At 44.4% G+C, this 25,155-nt stretch overlaps 1 protein-coding gene across 1 annotated transcript in view; it reads left to right on the plus strand.

Moving 5' to 3' along the window:
• The window catches only part of LMBRD1 (LMBR1 domain containing 1), a 358,364-nt gene that overhangs the window by 186,131 nt on the left and 147,078 nt on the right, over window positions 1-25,155 (plus strand). Inside the window, exon 9 of the mRNA XM_061568975.1 lies at window positions 12,571-12,723. Within this exon, the coding sequence (XP_061424959.1) occupies window positions 12,571-12,723 (153 nt within the window). The remainder of the gene's footprint in view (window positions 1-12,570; window positions 12,724-25,155) is intronic.

A 25,155-nucleotide genomic window follows, 5' to 3' on the forward strand; every position in this document is an offset into this window, starting at 1 on the left:
TTAGCGCAATGCGTGTAGCCGGTGGCTTTACTTCTTTTCGATTTCTTCAATTCACAATGCAAACATTTGCCCAAGCGTTTTGAGTGCTAATTTAACACACGGGCTTTCGTGAGAAATATCATTAAAGACAAGAGTAATTTGGGTTAGCTCGCGTGAATATACAAATGTGTCATTAACCCACCAACACACGACACGGCCAATCAGTAAGGTTTGTCACGACAGCAAAAGTGCCAATTGGTTACTAGTTGAGTGCCCACAGTGAGAGGCCGTGCCACCCACTGCTTTGCCGTCGTTCACGGTCAGCGCCATCAATGACGACCTGACAAATCGTCAACCAAGACTTCGACATCAACGTTTCCTGGCGCCCACTCAAGGTCCCGATCACGCCGCTGACACCATCCTAGAAAATCTCACCCGGATCCGGAAAGAACGGTGGCTGTGACGAGTGGACATCTGTGAAAAAAAGCTTTGCAGCTCATCAGATTCCTCCAGTGTGAATACATTTTCTGATTCACATGCGCTTCTGCGGCCGTCTGGAACGCTCTTCCTTCCGAAGCCACTGGAGCTATGTATGCGCTTTCAAATCTAGATTGAAAATGCGTTTCTTTAGAACTGATTTTTTAAATCTAGATCTGAAGTTTTCGTGACTGCAATGATCCAAACTCTTTGGTTCTTTCGATAAAGTCACGTAGGTATAAAATAAAAAATAATTTAAATCAGGTACCTGATGACGGACGCTTGTGTTGCTTCCGAAACGTCGTGATTTAAATATATTTCTTTATTTTATTTTATACCTACGTGATTTTTTTTAGTTTGTTCTCATTCCCCCGCACCTCCGATTAGCACGTTTGACTACGCTCGGTGCGAAGGAAGTTCAACATTACATACAGTTCAACATGCATACAAGAAAGCTGCTTCGGAGGAGCAACGTGGACGTCCAGAATAAACGCCTCATTTGAGACCCAAACATCACCGCACCTCCTGGCTTTGACTTCCCCCCTCGAAGACACCGGTGTAACCATCAGCCGCATCAGAACATCAATGGGCTGATGTGCACATCTCCTTCATACGTGTAAAATTAAAGACACGAGCCAGAGTAATGCGAGAGTGGACACTCAACCCAAACTATTGATCACATCGTAAGCCACCATGGTCTACGCTTCTTCAATAGAGGATGAACGGCAAAACTACCCGAGAGCTCTCTCCTGAAGCTCTCTCCTGAAGCTCTCTCCTGAAGCTCTCTCCTGAAGCTCTCTCCTGTAGCTCTCTCCTGAAGCTCTCTCCTGAAGCTCTCTCCTGAAGCTCTCTCCTGAAGCTCTCTCCTGAAGCTCTCTCCTGAAGCTCTCTCCTGAAGCTCTCTCCTGAAGCTCTCTCCTGAAGCTCTCTCCTGAAGCTCTCTCCTGAAGCTCTTTCCTGAAGCTCTCTCCTGAAGCTCTCTCCTGAAGCTCTCTCCTGAAGCCCTCTCCTGAAGCTCTCTCCTGAAGCTCTCTCCTGAAGCTCTCTCCTGAAGCTCTCTCCTGAAGCTCTCTCCTGAAGCTCTCTCCTGAAGCTCTCTCCTGGAGCTCTCTCCTGGAGCTCTCTCCTGGAGCTCTCTCCTGAAGCTCTCTCCTGAAGCTCTCTCCTGAAGCTCTCTCCTGAAGCTCTCTCCTGAAGCTCTCTCCTGAAGCTCTCTCCTGAAGCTCTCTCCTGAAGCTCTCTCCTGAAGCTCTCTCCTGAAGCTCTCTCCTGAAGCTCTCTCCTGAAGCTCTCTCCTGAAGCTCTCTCCTGAAGCTCTCTCCTGAAGCTCTCTCCTGAAGCTCTCTCGTGGCTACCAGGCCTCGACTTTAGCACTTAGCTCCCGAACATGTTGCCATTGTACTCAATAATAGAATCGCACCATCAAGGCCGGAAATCTGTTGAGCACAGCAGCAGGGTTGCGATTTCCGCACCAATTTCCGCAAACATGCTGTTTTCGACCGCATTTTGCGGTAGTTTCTGTGACCCTCTTCCGCACAAATTTCCGCAATTTGCGGTGATTCCTGTGAAGACTTCCGCAAATCATGACTTCGATTCCCGCCTTTCTCGGTGCCGTACTCGCGCGGTTGGCGCACATATCTTGCGTATGCCCATTTGGCTCTGCTGACTTCTGGAAAAAACGATATGTATATATGAACTATGGATTCCTGCATTCAGACAGCGTTGTTGGTGCGCACGAACTGTGAAAAAATCAATGAGAGCCGCGAGCTCTTGTGCGTCGAAGTACTTGTCGATGCCGTCGATGAAGCACACTTGCCACAAGTACACGACGCCGCCGTTGACATGTTTGTCGCCGATAGGAATCCCTACGGTTGCATCTTTCCGGATCGACGCAACCCCCGGCGCTGTGCTCAGGCCCTTTTGCCCAGCCCCATGATGTCTCCTAGCGTCTGCCATTCGGAGCCCTCGCAGTACTCGTAGCGACAAAGGAAAAACAAAAAACTGTAGCATTTTCTTTATTCATATTCTGTCGATATGCAAAACTATTCATCGTCGCTCAGATTGCAGCGCGTTGGGAAATCCACTGGTAATTTTGGCCAAGCGCTCAGATACCCACGCTGTTTTCGATACGCTCAGATACACACGCGTTTCCGCTCAGGTAATATCCTCGTCCAGCGTACGCTCATTTGCCTCTGTCGTAGCTACTTTATACCTCCTGCGAATATATACACTTTACTGCTAACGATTAAAACTTTGGCGCACAGGTCGGTCGGCTGTGAGAGTGCTTTCTCTCTGCAAAACAACATCAAGCCCGAGGAGTGGTTGCTCCTCTCGTGCAAGCAGTTGAACGCGCTTATAGTTTGCGCCCGCGACAAGCCAAAACTCAGCATCTTTCACGCCGAAGACGACATGAAGCGCTGGAAGAATGCGAAGAAGTGAAAGTACATGTGCTCGTAATCACGGCTCCGCATTTGAATAAAGTATGTGGTTCTTGTGCGGAAATGCGGAAATCATATATTCATTCCAATCAGTAACTCAAAGCCCTACATGATGCTGGGCCTTGCATGTATCCTTTCCAATAGAACGCATTAACGTGTTGTTAAAAGCGCGCGGTCATAGGAGTAGTCTTTCCACCGTTTGCGGTTGACTTTAGCAAAAATGCGGGAAAATTTGAACCCTCCTTCCGCATTTTCCATGCGGAAATCGCAACCCTGCACAGCAGAGCTCAGCACACCGCAGACCATTCGAAGTTCCAGGTAACAGATTGTCACGTGAACAGTTTGTTATCGCCCCCACACCCACCCCCCACCCACCACCCATCACCCCCACCCACCACCCATCACCCCCACCACCCATCACCCCCCACACCCACCCCCCACCCACCCCCACACCCACCACCCCCCCACCCCCCCCCCACACCCACCACCCCCCACCCCCCACCCACCCCCCACACCCACCCCCCACCCACCCCCACACCCACCCCCCACCCCCACCCCCCACCCCCCACCCACCCCCCACCCACCCCCCACACCCACCCCCCCAAGACCCACCCACCCACCCCCCACACCCACCCACCCACCCACACCCACCCCCACACCCACCCCCCACACCAAACACCCCCAACGCCACTCACTGCACTCACACCGCAGTAGGTCATGTGTTCTATGTTGCATCAGGCAGGGTGGCGCTAGACTTACAGTTGGGATGTTTTTGGGTTCAAAATCCATCTTTCCTCCCGGATTAAATGAATCGAGTACTGCCTTGTGAGGTTAACATCACTCGTCCCGCAAAAAGACTTGTTCCTGCCGCAGACGGTGACCGTCTGATCGGGAGCATGCTATTTTATTGGGTTTGTTCCCTCGTTTGGCTGCCATTCCATCACTGCTCTTGTCCATCGACCATTATCTCTTTTGTTATCCTGCCAACATCCATGTAATTCTCTTAAAAGACAAATGTTTTCTCAAATTTACTGTTTTCTCCGATTCATCTATTTTTTCTCGTCTCTTTAAGTTGAATTCCCAGCAAGCATCGCTTTCCGCATCCATGCATAACTTTGCAGTTTTTGTTCCGTGTTCTTGGTGAGTCCGTGTTTCTGAGGTGATATTCTCTCATTGAAAACTTCCATCTCCAATCACATTGTTTTTTCTGCTTTTCGTAGAAAAATATTGTTTTCCAAAAGCACTTCATCATGCTCTCACTCTCTTCTTCATTAAAACGTTGCATGCCAGTCTGCCTTTAGTAATTACCCCAGCTATAGGTGCTGTGTTGTGTTTCCATGGTGTGTCCTCTAACAATGATTTCCTTGTCTTTAGTCCCACTTTGCATCCTTATTGGTAATTTTCTTCAATAATTTTCCGTAATTCGTAACAACGATTGTGCCATGAAATGAATCGGAGATGGTTAATACCGTCATTGCCATTGTGAGTCTTTGTCTTTTTGTTTCTCTTCATCCAATTTTCAGAAAATGTCTTCTCATTTTGCTACAAACAGCTTTGGTGAGAGCCGATTTTCAAGGCCTATTCATGTGATTGGCATTTTTTTTACTTTGCATTATCTCAGTGCAGCGGTTTCATCTCTATGAAGGGTTTTTGTAATTTATCTTTATTGTTTCTTTGAGGCATTGGTTTGTGTCAGCATGGATGAACCGCATAAAATTCCCCTTAAAATAAGAATTAAATGATGATAAACATATCTGCATGCATTTAAAATGTTTAACACATTGAATTAATGATTCCACATTGAAGAATAATTAATTACTTTCGATAATACAAATATAAATAATTCATGATAACATAAATGCACTGCATTGATTACTCATGCAATAAAAAAATCATTAATTTATTCGGTGCCTTATATGCCGCCTACAAAACTATTACATCTGCGGTGCCTCGAATTGACATGAAGCAGCAATACGTGATGACGCGCACCTGCCCACAAACACAAACGAACCGGGGGGGGGGGGGGGGGCTTTACTTCACGCGGACACCCACGTTGACTCCGTGCGGGCGAGTGGGGCCTGACAGCAGAGATGAGAGCTGTGGCTATGAATAAAGCTCCTTATTATCCCTGGAGGTTTTTGAACCTCTTGGGCTCCGAATCTCATTTTGGCTCAACTTCCCCGCCTCAAACCCCAGCTCCGGTTTCCCTCTTGGCCTCGCCGCTGCGTTATGAGGTCACCGTTTGTTGCGTGGAGCCGACCTTGCGTCTGGTTTTAGTTGGATTTTTTTCCTCCTCTTCCTCTTCTCTGTCTTTGCGTCACCGAATCCCACGCACGCGCCTTAAATATTTTAGCGCTTTCGTAGCAGGGCTCGGAGAGACGTTGATCGCCTCCAGGGGTCCCGCCTCCCAGTTTGCATAGCAAGTGGAGTATTCTAAAGGACACTTTAGATAGGAGTAAAAATTGAACATGGCAGTGCTAAAAATCCGTATGCAAATTGTGCGTTGACCAAGTGGCACTGGGTTTCGCTTGCATTGTAAAACATAAATATGTAGAAAATGTATAATACTTTGTCAAACCGCTTCTGAATGACACCTCCAAATTACCCTGTTGGACAGGCAGGCTGTTTTACCATACTTCACCCTGTTGGTCAGTGATCCTTTACATTCATCTCTGCACCGCGGACGGAGTGTGTCGTGGGCTATAGCCGCCTCAACTAAAGTTGGTGTAAAAATTATAATTTTTGACATCGGAGAGGACGAGATGAGGGAGAGCCACACCACGAGGTTCCTTACTCTTTCTTACCCTTTTCTCGTCTTAGACTACTTTTATTCAAACTGCTGATTGGCCAGCTCCTACTTTTTTTTATTCACTGAAATATTTGACCACGAAACATCCATAAGTGGTTAGCAAGTGTCTCATCTACAAGGCAGTCCTCAGCTGGGCCTGCCTCAATAAAATAACAAATATACATTGAACACAACATCAGACAACAAATCCATTTTACCTGATTCCGCGGTTGGAGCTTGAATGTCTGGCTCTTGTATTTAGATTTAAATCTATTTGTTATTTTATTTAAATCAGGTCAGAGTGCATTATTGACAATGTACCTTTTGCAAGGGAAATCCGAAATATTGCAGAGGCGTGAAGAAGAGAAGATATTAGATAATTTAATATCGTACTTGTATACGTGTCCAAATGTATATTGTAATCATGCATCATCATTAGCCATTGCCGACGAAAGCCTCTTCACACAGTCAGCAACTTACGTTGGTCCCGCCATGCCACGATCCATCTCGCTCGTGCACACGCGCCAATCGGATCACTCCGTCTCCACAATCGTGTTATCTTCTCCCTCTTTTGGTCACCATTCCATCTTGTCCATTGGCCACTACCCTCCGCCAGGATCTCTCCCGCACTCATACGTGCTTTTACCTTTACCCACGATGCTGCACGGAAACGCATAGCGAGTTTGTACAGAATATCGCTTTCGTCTGTTGAATGGGATCGCATGATTTATACGGAGTGCTCTTGCCAATAACATCCCGTCATCCTTCTTGGTTCTTTCGGTAAAGTCACATAGAAGGGGAATAATAAAATAATAAAAATAAAACATAATAAAATCCTGTCATCCAGCAACTTTTGCTTCTGAAGCCTGGCCCTGCTGATGGTACTTGGAGAGGCCCACACCAGTTCAGAGTTTGCTTGCTTAAACAAATCATGCATGATGATCATAATGGTCTGTAAGGCCAATAGGGTGATGGACTAAAACATTTTACTCATATGTGGAGACACAGAATTAAATTCTGCTCATACTGTATACGTTTTCACCCATAATACTGCCCAGCAACACAAACTGTTTGTGCACGGTAATTCATTACAGTTCCTGTACTTGAACGTTGACTGCCAAAATACAGTGGGTTGGTCAGTGCATTTTGGGTAGGGCCCATTGATCTAGGAGCATTTTCATTTATTGGAAAATGCCTCCCTTCTCAAATGAGCAATGGGGTGACACGGTGCATTATATGTTGCTAGCCCTGAGCATTATTGCAGTAACCACTGCGCCACCACTCCAATTACGAACCTAAACTCATACAGTGTGTGTAGACAAAAAAAGTTTACGCGAAATTCATAAACGTAGCAAGTTTAAAAGTCAGTATGTGCACGGAGGTGAGTTTAACCTGTTGTGGACAGTGTTGTGGACAGTGTTGTGGATGAGTACGAGTCATTTCACTATGCACACTCTGCATTGTCACATGCCACCAGTAATGTAACAAAAATATTTACGACCAATATTGTCGCAACTTTATCTTAATTTTATCCCAAAACACCTCCTGACATTAGTTTTCCGTTCCGTGAATTTTGAACGGCATATCTGCGGCTCTTGAGATAAGAGTCTGCCGTTGATTATTAGTACATTTCATTACCTTGGGAGGCAACAGAGGCTCAAGACATGGCCTATGTCTAACCCCAGCTTTGGCAAAGTTTTCCAGCAGATTTTGGTTGTAAATTTGACCTTGCAGTCACCGTTTGAGTGGTTAATGCTAGTTTTTTTTTTCTAAAATGCTCTTTGCCAAACTCTTGATTACTACGGTGCTTATTCGATTGCATTTGACCTATTGATCATGAGAGTAGGTGAGCAGGAATTGCTTTTTGTGTGTGTGTTGAGTGGCTTAGAAGGAAAGCATTTGCCTCCCCAAATCCCTGGCTTAAAGATTGGTGACCCGGTTGATAATAACGATTATAAAAATCGATGCGCTTTTGTTCTGAATTATTTATCTTTATCTTTTGCAAAGCTAACAGCAGATAATTGGCTGACTTGATTAAATTTTAATTCATTCGAATTGCCCTTACGCATGGCTTCCTTGCAAAAGAAAATGTTGTTTCTCTTTGGACTCTTGCTTTGCACCAAAGGGATTCATTCATTGGTTATTTCTTGAATGTGGATAAATTATAGAATAGCACCACTGTCCTTTTTATGTGAAAGCCCATTTGCCGATTCATGGATGCAAACAATGTTGGGATTTTATTGGTCAAATTTATGCACGAATCATTTTGCGAATCAGCTGTATGGATGAAAGTGGGTCTTTTCTTGGGAGATAAAAGAAAATGTAGTTGAATAGCGGTCACCTTTTTGGACTTTATGATTGTCGAACAAAAGTGCTCTTAATTAAAGGGGGCTGGGTTTTATAGGCAACTTAAATCATGTCTGTACGAGGTGCCTGCGTCGTGGACGTAACATTCCCTTCTCTGAAATTCTTTTGAGGTTTTTACACTTTTATTAGTAGCTGATTTAATATTGTGTTCTCTGTTTTATATCCATTATTAAATTGTGTGAAAAAGTAGGGATTAGACACCATATGTTAATACATGTTTAAATTCAACAGCAGCAGCAGAAAAGCGACAGAATTTTATTAATTGTTACTTAAATTCTGCACGAATCCGATAATGTGGCAGGGCACTTAACTCATCATTAGAAGTTTCTGAGTTAATTTCCTGGTCTGGGGTCAACTAAGCCCAGCCTCATCCTATCAGGCGCGAGAGAATGAGTACCAACTCTTTAGGAGGTCCGCACATATCGTCCTGTCGAGAGAGGGTCTGGCGTCTGCACCAGAGAATGTCGAACTCGCAGCACTAGTTCGGTATTAATAACGAGAGCAGAGCTCAGTGAGACCAGAAGTCTCTTGTTCAAGGGACGAGACCCTGTAGCTTAGGACTACGCAATAAAGAGCCTCAGCAAATTTACTTTTGAGCAACACGGTGGGTTCGGGTTACCTTAAGCTGCGACAGTAATATCAACCATGCTGACCGAACAAGTTTCCCGGAAAGTGAACGTGAATAGGGAACGTGGCTAATTATGTTTTGTGACAACTATTTACCGTGAAAAGCCATTTGTGCGGTTCTGCAGTGGATTGCAAAAACGACGAAATCCCACAATACAGCAAAACTGTTGATGTGAATTTGAAGCAGAATTTGCTGAGAAACCACTTGCCTACTTGGAAAACCGATTGAAATAACATCAAATTTTGGTCTTAGACTTAAAATCAAATTTAGTAAGCCGTGGGGAGATGGAGAAGATAGATTAACTGTGGCGTTGCTTAATTATGAGCTTTTATGTACCTTTACCAACATCGTAACTAACAAACGCTGCGTTGTAACTGATTTTTTTTCTAGCAAGCTGGCATTTATGGCATTTGACCTTATTTAGGTTAGATGGACACTGGAGGTCAGGTGTTGGCTGTGCAACAGTTGTGGGAACTATCAGAATGAAGGCAGTGATGGCCATGGATAATTATATGCACGTTGAGCTTCTTTTGCACCGTACGTAGCCAACCGTGGTCATCGGTGGTGCGGGGGGAAGAACAACAAACTAAACACACAAAGCCATTTTAAAGAAATGAGTTTGAAATCTAAATGTAAAAGTACATAGCACCAACGACTTCCTAATATCGGAAGGAAGAGCGTTCCAGACGGCCGCATAAAGATTGTCTTCATGTACACAATTAAAATTTAACAAAATCAGATTTTTTTTTTTTACACTTTTTGAGGTAAAGTTGTTCCTCATTCAGGCGTGGATTGACAAAGTGCACGATGCAGCGACAGTTTTTGTTCGATGGCCATCCAAGAGCCGTTGAATCAGTGGGATACGCCATGGCCACCATCTTCATTCTCTCAGTTATGCATTCATGAGAAATGGGTAAACACTGCTGAACTTTTTACTTTTGCTAAAGCTAAAAGTTAGGTCACAATCCAGGACTTCAGTGGTGTTGGCTTGGCAGTTTTGAGTCAGAGTAAACTCACCACCATTTACAATTTACTTTCCGACACACCGCTGTGCTGAACTAGTGTAGTAAGTTCGAGGAGACGATGTCGGAGTTGAGGCACACTCTGTTTATTAACCCAGGGACAGGCACAATAGTTGAAGGGGTATCGGCCCCTTCACCCGTACTATGGGAAACCCACCCTAGTACTAAGCCCTCTGTCCTGTTCCCCAGTCCTCCTCTACTGGGCTACGGGAGGCTGACTGATCTGGCCCTGGCAAGCACAGATCTTGGCACCAGCTAACCAGCCTTGCCCTGATAAGGGCAGCGGTCCGGGAGCTTTTGGGCCGCGCCGCTGGCTTACCCGGCTCGGCCCTTACAAGGACGGCGAGACCGGGGAGTCCCAGGGCCTAATCTCCGAGCCTTCGATCTTCACTGGTCAGCTTCGTGTAGAACTGCCTCGAGCTCTCTCGCTCCCCACCTTTCATAGGGATCACCTCCGAGGGCTGGGGGCGTGGGCAATAACGGATGCGGACGTCGGTGTGACCACCCGTGTGTGTGAGTGCCGACACCCCTGTGTTTGTTGTCCGCCGTTTCTCCCGTAATAATCCCTACACTAGTAACGAATCGGCATGTTCTGTTTACGTGACAAGCCTTACTAATTGGTTGTGTCAGGTGGTGGCGGGTTTAATGACGCCTTTATATTCACGCGATCTAACCCAAGAAACCTGTTATGGATAATATTGGGCACGAAAGCCTATGACGTGTTAAGCTGTAAAAATTTATGCCCTTGTGGCAATTTTGGGTAGGTTTCAACATGTCTTCACGCGCCACTGTGTTAATAAATTATTATTCCGTGCACCGTGATGCAGCACTTAACAAGGTTTTTTCCCCATTAAGTGTGAGAGCGCACCTTAAAATAATTAATGATGGATGTGGCTCCCTGTATCGTACATCAAATCTTGTGTAATTATTCCCCACTGTAAAAAATGATAAACTGCTCTCGTGCCATCGGTGAATAATATTGATTTGCCATGATTACATTAAAATTTCCTGTATAACTAATGGTTTTTATTTATTTGAAGTCCAGGCTATTTAATTATTTCACATGCGTGCTGTTTTTTATTTATTTCCCAAGATCTCTTAAGCAATTTTTTACGTTGTATATGTTTTTGCAAATGTACCCTTTTTCGATGATTTGTAGCAGGCCTTCAGATAGGGTGGCCATTTTTAAAATGGAGGGAGGGGCTAGAGGACAAAAACACTTTTCATGTCGCAGTTCAAATCGAAAGGAGAAATAAAATATTCGGGAAAAAATCGAATTCTTTGGCTCCTATGAGCAGGCATGGAAATGTTCTCGACGCGTTTATGCAAAGAAAAAAAGACGTGGTCTTGTTTAAGCTTCTTTCGTCACAGAAGCAACATTGAGATACAGAATCCCATTTTCAGTGGGATTCATGCGGTTTCAGCAAAAAGATGGGGAATGTCAAGCCGATGTTACATAAATAGGTGCACAATTCAAAGTAATGGAATATAAATATAGCAGGTCCATGTAAACAACAACAACAACAGGCGTCATTCGCCACTAAGTGGTGGTGAAATCACCGTGGCGCTTGTGCCAGGCCAAGTGCGGTTGGAGGCCACGTGAAGTGTCGAAGGCTCCGCTGACAGGAGGTCACGGGACAGTCCCAGGTGCCATGGGGTGTCACCCACTGAGATGAATGGCAGGTGCATCAGCTGTGCCTCTTAATTTGGCAACTCGCTGCGTTTCAGCCACCTTCAAGTGGTATATGAAGTGAATTGTGTGTGTGTATATATACACTAGCTTGTTTGCCCATCCTAGGATGGAAGCTGTAATATTTACGAAAAAATTGAGCCAGAGTATAATTGTATCTTGTGTAAATTTAATGGCAGTGAATCTTGCACGAAAGTGTGTCATCAAACACATCGCTGCATTTCACTGTAGCACTATATTAATGGCAGTGAATCTGCCACAAAACGAAGTCATAAAACACTTCACTGCAGTTCACTGTAGCACTGTATTAATGGCAGTGATTCTTGCACAAAACGATGTCATAAAACACCTAACTTCATGTCACTGTAGCACTGTATATAACTGACCTTCAATTTGCTAAAATTCACTGCTCTGATACTTTATTCTTATCTGCTTTCGGTCGCTGGGGTTGAAATAAATAGAAATTTGATACAATATCTGGAAAATCACCGAGAAATGTCTATTTTACCATAATGTAGAAGCATAAATTAGACTTACCTTTTGTCTCAAGTGCTGAAGAAATAAATAAAGACACCAAATCGACTTTGTTGCTGCGTAAAATTATTTATGAGATTAACTTTCAATAAAGAAACGTCAAATTTAAAGCGAATTTGCGGAAAAAAAAAAGATTTCCGCTCGACCTTCTTCTGCGTGAGTGTAAAAATCCACCTGCTCATGAATATTAATGAGGGGGGGCGGCATGTGGAGTGACGTCACGCGCGTTACACACAAACAGACATTCTTGGCTCATAGTAGTGAGTTGTGTGTGTGTGTATATATATGTAAAGCGAGTTGTGTGTGTTTTTTTATGTAAAGCGAGTTGTGTGTGTATATATATATGTAAAGCGAGTTGTGTGTGTGTTTTTTTATGTAAAGCGAGTTGTGTGTGTGTATATATATGTAAAGCGAGTTGTGTGTGTATATATGTAAAGCGAGTTATGTGTGTGTGTATATATGTAAAGCGAGTTGTGTGTGTATATATATATGTTAAGCGAGTTGTATGTGTGTGTATATATGTTAAGCGAGTTGTGTGTGTGTGTGTGTATATATGTAAAGCGAGTTGTGCGTGTGTATATATATATGTTAAGCGAGTTGTGTGTGTGTGTGTATAAATATGTAACCCGAGTTGTGTTTGCATGCAGTGCGCCAACGGGCGCCCGCTGGCCACGCGCGACCGCCGGGCACTGCTCACCCTGGAGGAGCGGCTGCGCGACCTCCGTCGCCACGAGCGGCGCCTCGACTCGGCCGCCAAGGGCTGCTGCGCCAAGGTCGGCTGCGCCCTGAGGCCCTTGCAGGTAACCGCGTCTTTGACTCTTCGTATCAACCTTCGCCTGTTTACGCGTGAGCACAAGGCAACGATGGGGGTGAAATGTTGACTACCTCGCCTGGTGTGCAGGAGGTCGTGCGTTCGATCCCGACCCCGAGGCCTGTATGTTTGGAGTTTGCGTGTTCTCGCCGTGGGAATTCGTTATTGAACTTTGAATTACGTTTGTGTAATATTTTTGCTGCCTTGTGTGACATGGTTGTTTTTTTCTGATTTTGGTTTACTTCATCGCTGTACTTTTATTTGTTTTGGTTTTGTCATTTTGGTGAATCAGGTCACTCTTGCAAAGGAGACTCTGTCCTGCTCTCTTGAGCTCTCACCGTGTAAACAAATCAATGTGAACTTGAAACTCACGCCTTCCAGTGGCCCGGCTCCACTCTTTACGCCGGGCGTACATCGATGTTGCCGTTCATCGATTCGGGTCAATCCGTAAAGTCATGATGCATCCATCAACTTGGACAAAAGATACTGCATTATTTATTCTTTATTTCTGTAAAGTGTTTGCTCATGTTGCATTCGGGCTCATGGAGAGAACAGAACCTTGCAAACGTGACAGCGCAAACGAGAAACACTGCAAACGAGACGAAAAGTTATTGATAGTTGAATTGCTGGCGGTTGAATGAATTATACCTACTGTAGGTGTTTTTTTTTTTTACAATGACCCTTTTCATAGTCGACGGGAACTCAGTTCCCTGCCCTACCCAGCAGCGGTGGCAGTGGGGTCCAATGGCTACTTAGGGCGTCACCCCATTGACCTACCACTTTGGTATTTACCGTGGAGGGATGATGGGCTGAAACAGCTCTGCATTGGAAATTGATACTTCCAATTTAAAACTATAAAACTATTTAACAAAAAAATATTTGATATGGGACCTTTTTGCCCGTGTCAAAAATGATACCTTACAATAGGTGATCATTGGACATCTTAAGACCTGTTTTATTGCCAGAAATGGTAAAGCCTTTTCTTATTTTTCATTGTTTGTATTTTACCAGGTAAAGCGCACTGAGCTATACAGCTATTTTTCATTAGTGGCCTGGCCAGAAAAAAGGAAGTGGCTTATCACGTGGCAGCAGCCAAATACTCTAAACGCGGAGGAAAAAATCAGAGGACCCGGAGAAAAATCCACACCACCATGGGGAGAGAGACATGCAACCTGCACATATACCGGCGTCAGGGTCTGCATTGAACCCACGACCTGTATACGAAGCGAGCGAATTAACATCTCGACAATTATTCGTTGCGTTCTCGAACAACAAAACCATTCTAGATTTTAATTTTTCGTGACTGCAAGGATCCATACTTTTTGTTTTTTTCGGTCAAGTCACATAGGTGAAAATAAAAATAAAAAATTATAATAATAAAATAAAAATAACTTTATTAAATCACGACGTTTCGGAAGCAACACAAGCCTCCGTCATCAGGTAGGACAGCCACAGCAATATTTTTTTTTGCTGTGGCTGTCCGACCTGATGACGGAGGCTTGTGTTGCTTCGGAAACGTCGTGATTTAATTTAGTTATTTTTATTGTATTATATTATTATTTTTCACCTACGTGACTTTACTGAATGAACAAAACCATTGTTCTATTACTACTCCTGCTGATATACCAAAGGGTACACTGGTGATAAACCTCCACTCAGACCTCTAACCATTAGCAAATGGGAGACAAGAGGTGGCTTGGGTGGCTCAGCAGTCAGAGTGCTGAGGTGGAACCAATGATATCCTGGGTTCTCAAATATAGCGGTTGAGTTGATGGTTTCAGTCCAGTCACCAGTGAGACCTTTAAAAAACAACGATAACAACACCACCTAATATGAATTTTAAACGTGGTTTTGCACTTAACTTGGCAAAATTATAACTTTTTGGTTCGACTGTCATGCTATGGACATTTCTCACTGCAGCAGGGCGGCTGGGAAGTTGCTGCCCATCATGTGGATAAGAGGTCACTTGAGATTTCAGAAGCAGTTCTGTGATTGTCTCCTTCCACGGACCATTCTATAGGACAGGGTGATGTCACTGCTTCCTGAGAGTTCCCAATGGATGTTTCATCTCATAATATGACACGGATAGCAGAATAGGGTGGGAAAAGTGGAATATCTTTTGAAATAGAGTGGCAGAGGTTACATGGAATATTGATGTAAAAACATTTCCTCTTGCACTATACAATGCCAGCCTGAATAGGTGCTCACTAACAGCACTTTCCTTCAGAAGTCAAACCAGAACCAAAGGGGACCTTTGCATTTGTCTAGCTTTGTACGTGCATTGTATTCGTGAATGAAGAAGCGATGGACATGGCACTGCAATTCCGGTGCAAGAATTGAGCGGTTTGTGGGAAATTAATAGTGTGTATCCTCTGGATAGACTTGCCATCACCATAGCAATGTGAAATCGCCACCACGAGCTGTAGGCCACCAACAGTAATGAGCGCCACCCTTTGCTCGCTTAAGCCAACTATATTTTACAACCAAGTGCATTTATTTCACGCATATCATATATAAGAGATGATTTCCCCAAATTATCATAAGTTTATACCTAATGTTCTATAATTGGTATTAATCGTGGAATGGCTCATTTTTCATATTTTTTTTTGAGGCATGCTTGTAAAATGTATATTCTCTGCGGCCTTGTTAGGTTTTGTGTACGCAGCATGCACTGAAGTGCATGCTCGCACAGGGATTCAATGCACAGTCTGTTACGGTCTTGGGTCCCTTGCTGTTAATTATACCAGGGCCTTGTCAATTTGAGCCATTAGGGCTCCTTGCTTTGCCTGCAAAATTAGGCTTTTCCATTGAAGCCTGAAAATGTCCTGTTACGCGTGAGCAAAGGGCGTCGGTAAACGAAGATGGGAACGTGAAGGACACAAAGAAACAATAGTTGCAAGGTCAAGAGGTCATGAAGGCTAATGCCCCCGATGCTCCACCACACATTGTCTTCACTTCCTTCTTCCATAACTCACGGCTGTAGCACAGTTGGCACATGGTCGATATCTAACGTTCTGGCTCGTCGTGCCTCCCCTCCATCTTGCTTGAGTTCTAGCCCACCCTGGTCACCCCGCGTCAGTGTACGTACGTATGCGTGTTGAACTTCTTTCGCACCGTACGTAGCCAACCGTGCTAATGGGAGGTGCGGGAGAAGGACAACAAACTAAACACAAAAATCAGTTCCAAAGAAATGAGCTTTCAATCTAGATTTAAAAGTGCATAGCTCCAGTGACATCCTAATATCGGAAGGAAGAGCATTCCAGACGGCCACAAAAGCGTATCTGAAAGCGCGCGATGCAAGTAACAATCTTTGTTCGATGGCTAGCCAAAAGTCGTTGCTTCGAAGATGACCGGAGTTTGCGTGATGGTTTGTGCTCCTTAAGATGAGAAAGATATTGTGGTTCATTTGTGGTAAGCACTTTGTGTCTAAATCCTGACTTAAAGCTTTCGCGACTGCAGGAATTCATATTCTTCGGTTCTTTCGGTAAAGTCACGTAGATAGAAAATAATAAAAAGGTAAAACACCACGACGTTTCGATTCACCCGAGGACGATCGCTTGCGTTGCGATCGAAACGTCGTGTTTTTTTTACCTTTTTATAATTTTCTATCTACGTGACTTTACCGAAAGAACCAAAGAATACTTTGTGTCTAATTGAGTGCGATATTATCATGTATTCGTTCGGCACCCGGAAGCCATTGCAGCTCAGTGAGCACTGGACGGGCACGGTCAGTGGATAGCATGCCGCAGTGCCGGATTGGTCACCAGCCCTCCTCCGTGCCTCACGTTCACCCTGCCCACCGCAACTTCCTCTACCTAATTAGCTCTATGATGGCTTCCTCCCACGCTACAGTTTTATTTCACTTATTTTACTTGCAAAACAAATTCCAGGACCGTAATATATTCTTTGCGAGGTGCTACTTTAACACACTGGTGAAGCACACTGGGCCATCAGCTCGGGGACCTGAGTTTGATTCCTGGCAGTGAATTTCTGAACCGATCCTCGTGCCCCCCCCCCCCCTCACCACCATCCCCCATCCGCCGATTTCACCAACCCACACTTACCAGCGTGTTGAAGTATGGTCAAATCTCGAATGACACATTGCATGGGGTAGGCCTTCATTCCAGCAGTGTCCTGACAAAAGGGGTTGCAAATCAAATGTTATATAATGTATTAATGCATTTGTACAGTGAAACGTTCATTCAGGCACTCATTATTGATCTTTAAACAAAATTAGCAGATTATTTTGTCGTAATTCTGTGCAGTGATCAATGCTTCTTCCCCTTGCCCCAAGAATGTTGTTTATCGTCATTAACACACCTCTAAAAGAGTTATCTGAGTTTGGGTGGCTTAGATATCCGACGATAAGTCACCGACAAAGCACTGAACCTCCACGACTTTGTTCTTGGGTTTTTGGGTTAGATCACAACCTTCCTGGCCGTGTCGGGTGGTGGAGGGTTATGACACATTTATACTTATGCGATCTAACCCAAAAACCTTTATTATGAATAATTTTGGTCGCGAAAGCCTGCTACATGTTAAACTGCGTTCTTGGTGTTTAGCTCCGAGGCATTCTCCCACAACTTTACAAACACATTCAAGCATTTGATGGTCTCAGCTTAAAATTATTACCTTATCAAAGGCGCTTTACACAGAATTAATAACGGTACATATGAATGCAATGGCGGAGATGAGGTGAATGAAATAGATGAGAGGAAGCAATCGGGGGAGAATTTGTGATGCGTGAATTCGATGAAAGCAAAATTGATGACCGTAAATTGTTGCTAAATTCATATTCATAATAGAGGCCTTTTGGGTTAGATCGTGTAAATATATAAACGTTAAAAACGTTAAAACCCACCACCACGGGACACAGCCAACTGATAAGTGCTGTCACGTAAATTCACATTATCTGGCTTTGAGGGCTTATTCTGAGATGACGGAGAGAGTGCGTGACTTTCCCACCCCTGGACATGCCACGAACGGAAACTCCCTGACCAGACGCCCGCCACTCGTGTTGCACTCGGCACACATCTGTTAGTTTAAAGTGGCACATTGGTGTCGTATTGTCTGTGGCGCACAAGAACTTTTATCAAGGCCGATTCAGAAAGGCCCCACTTAGTATCGTCTCCCAGAGGTGGATTGAGTACATTCGTTTAGTGTCTCTGCAAACGCACTCGGGCGCGCGTTCCTCACTTTTGTTTAACGGCTTTATAAAGCAAAAAGATTGAACGCGTTTAACCTTCATACCGTCTCTTGTCTCGTTGAATATATACGTTGCTTTGCCTCCTTCCGGCGGGTGTATTTAAATGTAATCCTTTTATCTGTAATGTGAGCAAGTGAATTGCTTATGTACGTGTAAGTGGGAAGTGAGACGTTGTGATGGCCCCATAATGCAAATCGTGATAACTGCAGCGTGTATGTTAACTTCATTAGGGGATCAACGATGTGTGTGATGGCTCAACATTAGTGCTAATATGCGCCGCCAAATGTAGAGATGACGTTGCCGCTATCTGCGGCGATATTGTACGTGATGCCGTAACAAAGAAAAATTGACCAGCCGCCGCCATGAGTCCAAGTACATTGCTGCTCAGTCCTGCTGGATCACGAGTACACCAAAGCAGTCTCATCTCCATCATTGCATTCACATGTACCGTTATTCTGCAGTTTGGTTCATGTCACCACGGAAGTGTACGCCGTGATTTTTCTCAGACCGAGCGAGAGGTTGCTGGAGTACTTATGAAACAAATAATAAAAATGTTTTATAAAATTTTACCAGGTAAGGCCTGCTAAGCTGTATAGCTCTTGTCAGAGGTGACGTGGCCACAAATGATAGCCCAATGAAGTAGCTTATCATGTGGACATGTATAGCAGCCAAATACTCTAAACGCATGTTTCTAAACGTGGAGGGAAAAGCCGGAGGACCCGGAGAAAAATCCATACGACTACAGGGAGAACGTGCAAACTCCAAGTATAAAGCAGGCGTCAAGGGTCGGGATCGAACCCGCGACCTCCTCCATACCAGGGGAGGGAGTTAACATATCGCAACCGTGGCGACCTGAATCTCCATGTGCAAGCAGGAACAGTTTGTGCGGCGTCGCACCACAGGAATTAATGCATGTATAAATGTTGTCCACGTGTTTTGGCGCATCGTCATTGTGTGTGTGTCCATTTGCCTGAACGGAAGTGCAGCTTTTGGCACGCTGTGCTACGAACCCGGCGACCCGAGTTCGATTCCCTGCTTGCTGCAGCCAGCAGTGGTGATATATATGTATATATATGTCTCTAAACCAGTCCTGGGCCTCCCCTATGTTGAATACCTGCTTGCGTGTATTGGTCAGCACTGTCAACTTACCAACAACAATTACCGGCTTAAAGCTTTCGTGAATAAAGGAATTCATACTCTTTGGGTCTTTTGGTAAAGTCACGTAGATAGAAAAAAATAAAATAAAAAATTAACCCGTAAAAAAAAGTTTTTCACTATAAATCCTTTATATGCGTGGCATCGGTTTTATTTTATTATTCATTTCTGTTTTTCTTCAGTAAGAGTTTCATTTTTATCACATTGGTATTTTAAATTAAATATGAAAACATTTTTTCCTAAAAAGTAGAAAATTTAGGATTTTTTTTTTCACGAAAATAAATTGTCACGCACAACGAGTCCGTGTGCAAAATGTCAGCTCGATTGGATCACGGGAAGTGGGTTAAAAAACGACCGAAAGATTTGCATGGTCGTAAGCGCAGCAAGCAAGCAAGTGAACTTAATATAAAGGATTTAAAAATCACGACGCTTTGATCGCAACACAAGCAATCGTCTTCAGATGAAAAAATACACCTCTAGATGTGTTTGGTTCCAAAGAAGGGAAATTGCCTTCATATATCTATCGGTGAAATTGCTCAGCTGCAGGTGTAGGGCATTTGTGGTGAGGTAAACTGCGGGCTACCCTCACCTCTCATAAAATTCATATCTGGCCATCGAAACATAAGCGCTCGATGTCCCAGCATGTTGAGATGTTTTTCAGTGGGCCTTACCTGGTAAAATTAGAAAAATAGGATGTTTTTTTTGTTCACTGTGGACAAACATCGACCCTTGCTCTCATCTCCAGCTCTGTCTATAAATACGTGCATTGCAAGCCGAAGCGTCTGCCTGCTCGAACGGTGTTCATCTCTGTTGTCGGGAACTGAGCCAGCGATGGAAATGTGAAATTCACATGGTGGGGAACGGTTTCTCTCCACAGGGGGCATCTCTCCTACCCTGCTGGGTGCCCCCCCAACACAGTGGTGCTAAGGTTTACTGCCCCTGTTGTGTTGATGAGATTGCAGATGCTCTTGCACACAGTACCAACTGAATACATGAATAGTGCAGTATGATCATTGATTTTAGTTACTGAGTCATGTTGTTTTTCGTAATATTCGTTTTTTTTTCGGTTAGATTGCGTAAATATAAATGCGTCGTTAAACCCGACACAGCCGATTAGTAATGTTTGTCACGTTAACAAAACATGCCAATTATAGTTACAAGCTCAGCACACCGGTGTGTTGGAGAGTAAACCCACTACAACATTTACAATTTGAGTACCGCGACGTTCTGCCGGCATGTTTTTTTGGCGTGTTTTCTTTACAAGACGAATTTTACTAATCGGCTGTGTGGGATGGGAGCGGGTTTAACGACAAATTTAGATTCACGCGATCTAACACAATAAAAAGCTCTGATGGATCTTATTTATTTGTTGGTTAAGTGAAAAAAAATACTTTTTAAAAAGCCATTATCGGGAATACCCATGCAAACGTTTAGTTAATTAGCGCAAATGCGTGCAGTATTGCTGTGATGGACAATCACGATGACAACGCTGTTACATTCTAAATTATAGTTTTTTTAAAGTCGCTGTGATATGTTCACAGTACCAGCTGCTTTCCGCAGGTCGTTTGTTGGGTGTGTTCCCGTGGTACATTTGAGCGGTTACTTGACAGGCGATCAATATGCAATTGTGTTTGACGTAAAAAAAAATTTTATTATGTATATTAATACGCGCTCTGTTAAGTAGGTTCGGCCAGATTCGTAAACATGAACATGAGCCTGAATGCATATGGGAATATACCCCCAACCTTTGAGAAGTATATTAATAGAATCGGAACTTAATTAACGTTGCATAACATGAATGTGTTTACATTGTGTTTACATTCATGCTATGCATCTCTGTGTGTGTGTATGCTTCTGTGTTCATAGTAAAACGTAGTACAATGTAAATGTTGTGCACATACAACGAAAGGATGTGTTATCTAAAAACAAAACTATTCGTTTTAATAGCATCGTTGTTCGTGCAAACCGCATCTCATTATCGCTGAGAAACCACAGACAAAGCTGGAAGGCTGGCTGGCGGTAGCTGGCGCCAACAATTGCTCCGCAGTTATCTGTGCGCTGAGATATGTTCAGCCAAATAGTGTTCATAATACATGTGGGAGGAAACCGGAGCACCCGGAGAAAACCCACGCATGCAAAGGTGCAACGCTCTATCCCACACAGAAGGAACGGATCATATTAGTCCACACTTTGCCCTTCGGCATTGATGCCCAAGAGATGACAGTCAGTTTAACACGTAGGCTTTCGCGACCACTATCATCCGTAATAGAGGTTTTTTTGGGTTAGATCGCGTAAATATATTGCGTCGTTAAACTTGCCACCACCGCGACACAGCCAATTATTAAGGTTTGTCACGTTAACAGAACGTGCTAATTCATTACTAGTACAGCACACCGATGTGTTGGAGAGACAAGCCACAACATTTACAATCTGAGTACGACGTTTCGCCAATAATTACAACCAGCATCATCAGGCAGCAGCCTGATTACAGTATGTGGTACGTGTATTATTGTCAGTGTGTCTTATTTTTAAACGAGTTATAGTTTTTATTTAATTTCGGCATATATGCTCATGCACACACATACAACAACAACCATCATTGTGCTACTGAGTGGCGGTGACATCACCACAGTGCTTGTGCCAGGCTTTGTGCACTTTAAGACAACGTGAAGTGTCGAGCATCTGCTGGCAGGAGGTAACGGGACAGACTCATGTGCCATGGGTGGTACACAGACACGCACACGCACGGTTCATATACGCATACAGACATGTGCACGTTTGTTTTAATTTCCCAATGGCTAATGCATTCATTCATTCAATGTATTTTTTGAGTAAAAACTCGCCATCACTCAAGAGGGCATCGCGATACTTTACAGTATAAATTAATCGAAGTTAGTCCTACCAATAAAATAAAGACACGTATACAAATATCAGAATGAGAGGACATACTGAAGGAAAAGCTAAAAGGAAGAACATGAGTTTTGCAGAGTTTTCTGAACTGTTCGGTGCTCGGAGCCACTCTGAAGGCCGGTGGAAGAGAGTTCCACATCTTCGGTGCCACACTGCAGAATTCCTCTGCTACTGCCCAGCGTAGAATGACAAATTCTCGGTTGTGCTAGCAGGGCCTGGCCTGAGGAGTGCAAAGTCTGGGGGACCAGATGACTCTGGGGAGGGGGGGGGGGACAGACCTCTGGTTAATCTCATGCTTAATGTCGTACTCACTACAAAGTGATTCCTCAGCTTAGTATGATGATTTGTTTGGCTATTGTGTGTGGTTTTGTTTTGTTTTTAACACTCTTGATATATACTCTTTGGTTATTTCGGTAAAGTCACGTAGGTGAAATAAATAAATAATAATGAGAATACATGAAAATAACTAAATTAAATCACGACGTTTCGGGCGCAACACAAGTGTCCGTCACCAGGCGGGGACAACCACAGCGAAAACAGTTGCTGTGGTATGCCAAAGTGATGTCTCTGACAAGGGATTATATAGCTGATGAGGGTGGGGGGGGGGGGGGAAACGATTTAAAATTAGTTATTTTAATTTTATTCTTTGATTATTTTTATTTTCACCTACGTGACTTTACCGAAAGAACCAAAGAACATGCGTCCTTGCAGTCACGAAAACTTCATAATCTACTCTTGATATATTTGACTTGTGCTATTTAGTGCGCTGCACTATTTTACATCTCTCCCTTAGCTTGCAATGACACAGCTCTCCCATTGAGAGAGAGGCCGCACGTCCTCGGCGGGGTCTGCACCTGCCTCCAGACGCGCATTTTGAATTGACGCCTTGCTCTCACGCGGCGGTGCGTGCGGCAGTGGACACGCACCCCGCAAGCGCGTGGACGCCTAATGAATGGACGTGTACTTAATGAATGGACCTCAGCGTAACAACTGCATGGATCACCTAAATAGCTTGCCAAGTGTTTTATCTGACAAGAGAGATGGAGGGAAGAGAAAATAGATTCAGCCCAAGCTCTCTCTCTCTCTCCCCTGCAGTACGCCCACATTCCTCCACTACCACTCCCACGGAGAGGAATACATCACAAACTATTTATCTTATGTAATGCAAATGCCTTGCATCCTTAAGCATCAATATTGAGAAAAACTAATGTCTTGCTGGGGGCAAGTGATATGTCATGCTTGTAATTATACAAATATGGTACGAGGATGTATTGGCAATAGTACCCTTTAAAATGAGCAACAGAACCAAACTAGATGAATTTAATTACGTCCCTACGCCGCTTGCTGTCGTCTTACTGCGTATTATTTCAGAGGTACAGAGTTAACCAAATTGTTATTTTTCTCTCGGGCCGGTGGGCTTGAGACCACGGCCGAGTCAGCAGGCGTCCAGCGGCTGCGACGTCACCGCGTGGCAGCGCGCTCCTCGCAAGAGAGAGGTTGCGGTTCGATGGCGTTTGAACTGAGAGGCGCGCGCCGCCTGCTCCGCAGTGGTGGCCCTTGACGAGTCCGTGGCGTCGTTCTCAGGAAGAGGAAGGCAACATTTGCCAGCGTCGCGGTGCAAATGCGCACAAATTTTAGTCGCAGCCCGCAGACCACTCTGGATAAAACAACGCCACAGAATCCACCCCCGCTGTCTGGCAGACTATACCCATCTGTGAAACAGCACCTTTACGATATGGCCTTGCACTATGAGATAGGCGAGATTACCAAACGGACCGTATTATAATTGTGCCTGATTCAAGCCGCGAGCTTTCCTCTCATTCAAGACACTTGCGTTCGGCAACAGGGAGAAGGGATGTGCGTTCGTCTCGCCGGGGCTGCCCACGGAAAGGCGCTGGTTTTGTGATGCTCCTCTCCGGCGTGCCGATGTGACGAGACGACAGCGCGTTCACTTCTGCCGTGGCGGTCGCCGCACGCTCGTCGTGTGATCTGCACGCGGAGGTTTTTGCTGCTCTTCGATCTCGCGCTGAATACACGCTCTTCCTCGGCCCTGTTCCCCGGGGCAGTGTTGAACACAAGTTTGAAGCTTGCTTAATGATTAAACTATAAACAGTTTTTTTATTTGATTACATTTTTTTTTTTTACCAGGTCAGGCCCACTGAGCTATGTAGCTCTTTTGCAGAAGCGACCTGGGCACAAATAATAGCTCAGAAAAGTGGCTTATCACGTGGAAATTTCTCGCAGCCAAATACTCTCAATCGCATGGTCATTCTAAATGTGGAGGGAAAAACCGGAGGACCCGGAGAAAAATCCACGTGACCACGAGGAGAACACACAAACTCCAATTACACAGGCGTCAGGGTCGGGATCGAACCCACGCACTCCTGCGTACCAGGAGAGGGAGTTAACATCTCACCACCGTGGCGCCCCAAAAAAAATGCTCATCAAGTATACCATTGCTGACGTGACTGTGGCGTTACGACATCAACTCGGTGATGTTAGTGCAGCTCTCCGACGGAGCGCGCATGACTTGGAATTGAAAGTATTTTTTAAATCCTTTATATTAAGTTCTCTTGCTTGCGCGCTTGCGCGCTTACGACCGTGCAAATCTTTTGGTCGTTTTTTAACCCACTTCCCGTGATCCAATCGAGCTGACATTTAGCACACAGACTCGTTGTGCGTGACAATTTATTTTCGTGAAAATCTTTTTTCCATAACTTTACACTTTTTAGGAAAAAAAAAAGATATTTAATTACCAATTGCTTAATGGTGGCAGGCAATCATCTGACCCATAGGTGGCAGCCATCTCAAGCCAGAGGACGAGAGGACTCTAGCCGCCACGCATATAAAGGATTTATAGTGAACAACTTTGTTTTTACGGGTTAATTTTTTCTTTCCTCAGTTTCCGACTGTATGGGCTTCCAGCTTGGCGCATGCAGCTTAGGAAGGAGGGCCTCGAGACAGAAAGTTGGGTTGCACCAGCCTTCTATTTAACAAGAGATATCGTTTCGTCCACAGCAAGGAGATCACACTCGTCATGAGCTTTACAATTTTCGATTGTTATCATCGGGTCGAATAGATTCTTAATCCATCACAAGTGGGAAGAACAGCGTGGGCATTCATTGCATCCAGCTTTGTTTGCAGTCCGAC

The sequence above is a fragment of the Lethenteron reissneri genome, chromosome 42 (genome assembly GCF_015708825.2).
Source record: "Lethenteron reissneri isolate LAM-NWPU_2019-01 chromosome 42, ASM1570882v1, whole genome shotgun sequence".
Classification (NCBI taxonomy): domain Eukaryota; kingdom Metazoa; phylum Chordata; class Hyperoartia; order Petromyzontiformes; family Petromyzontidae; genus Lethenteron; species Lethenteron reissneri.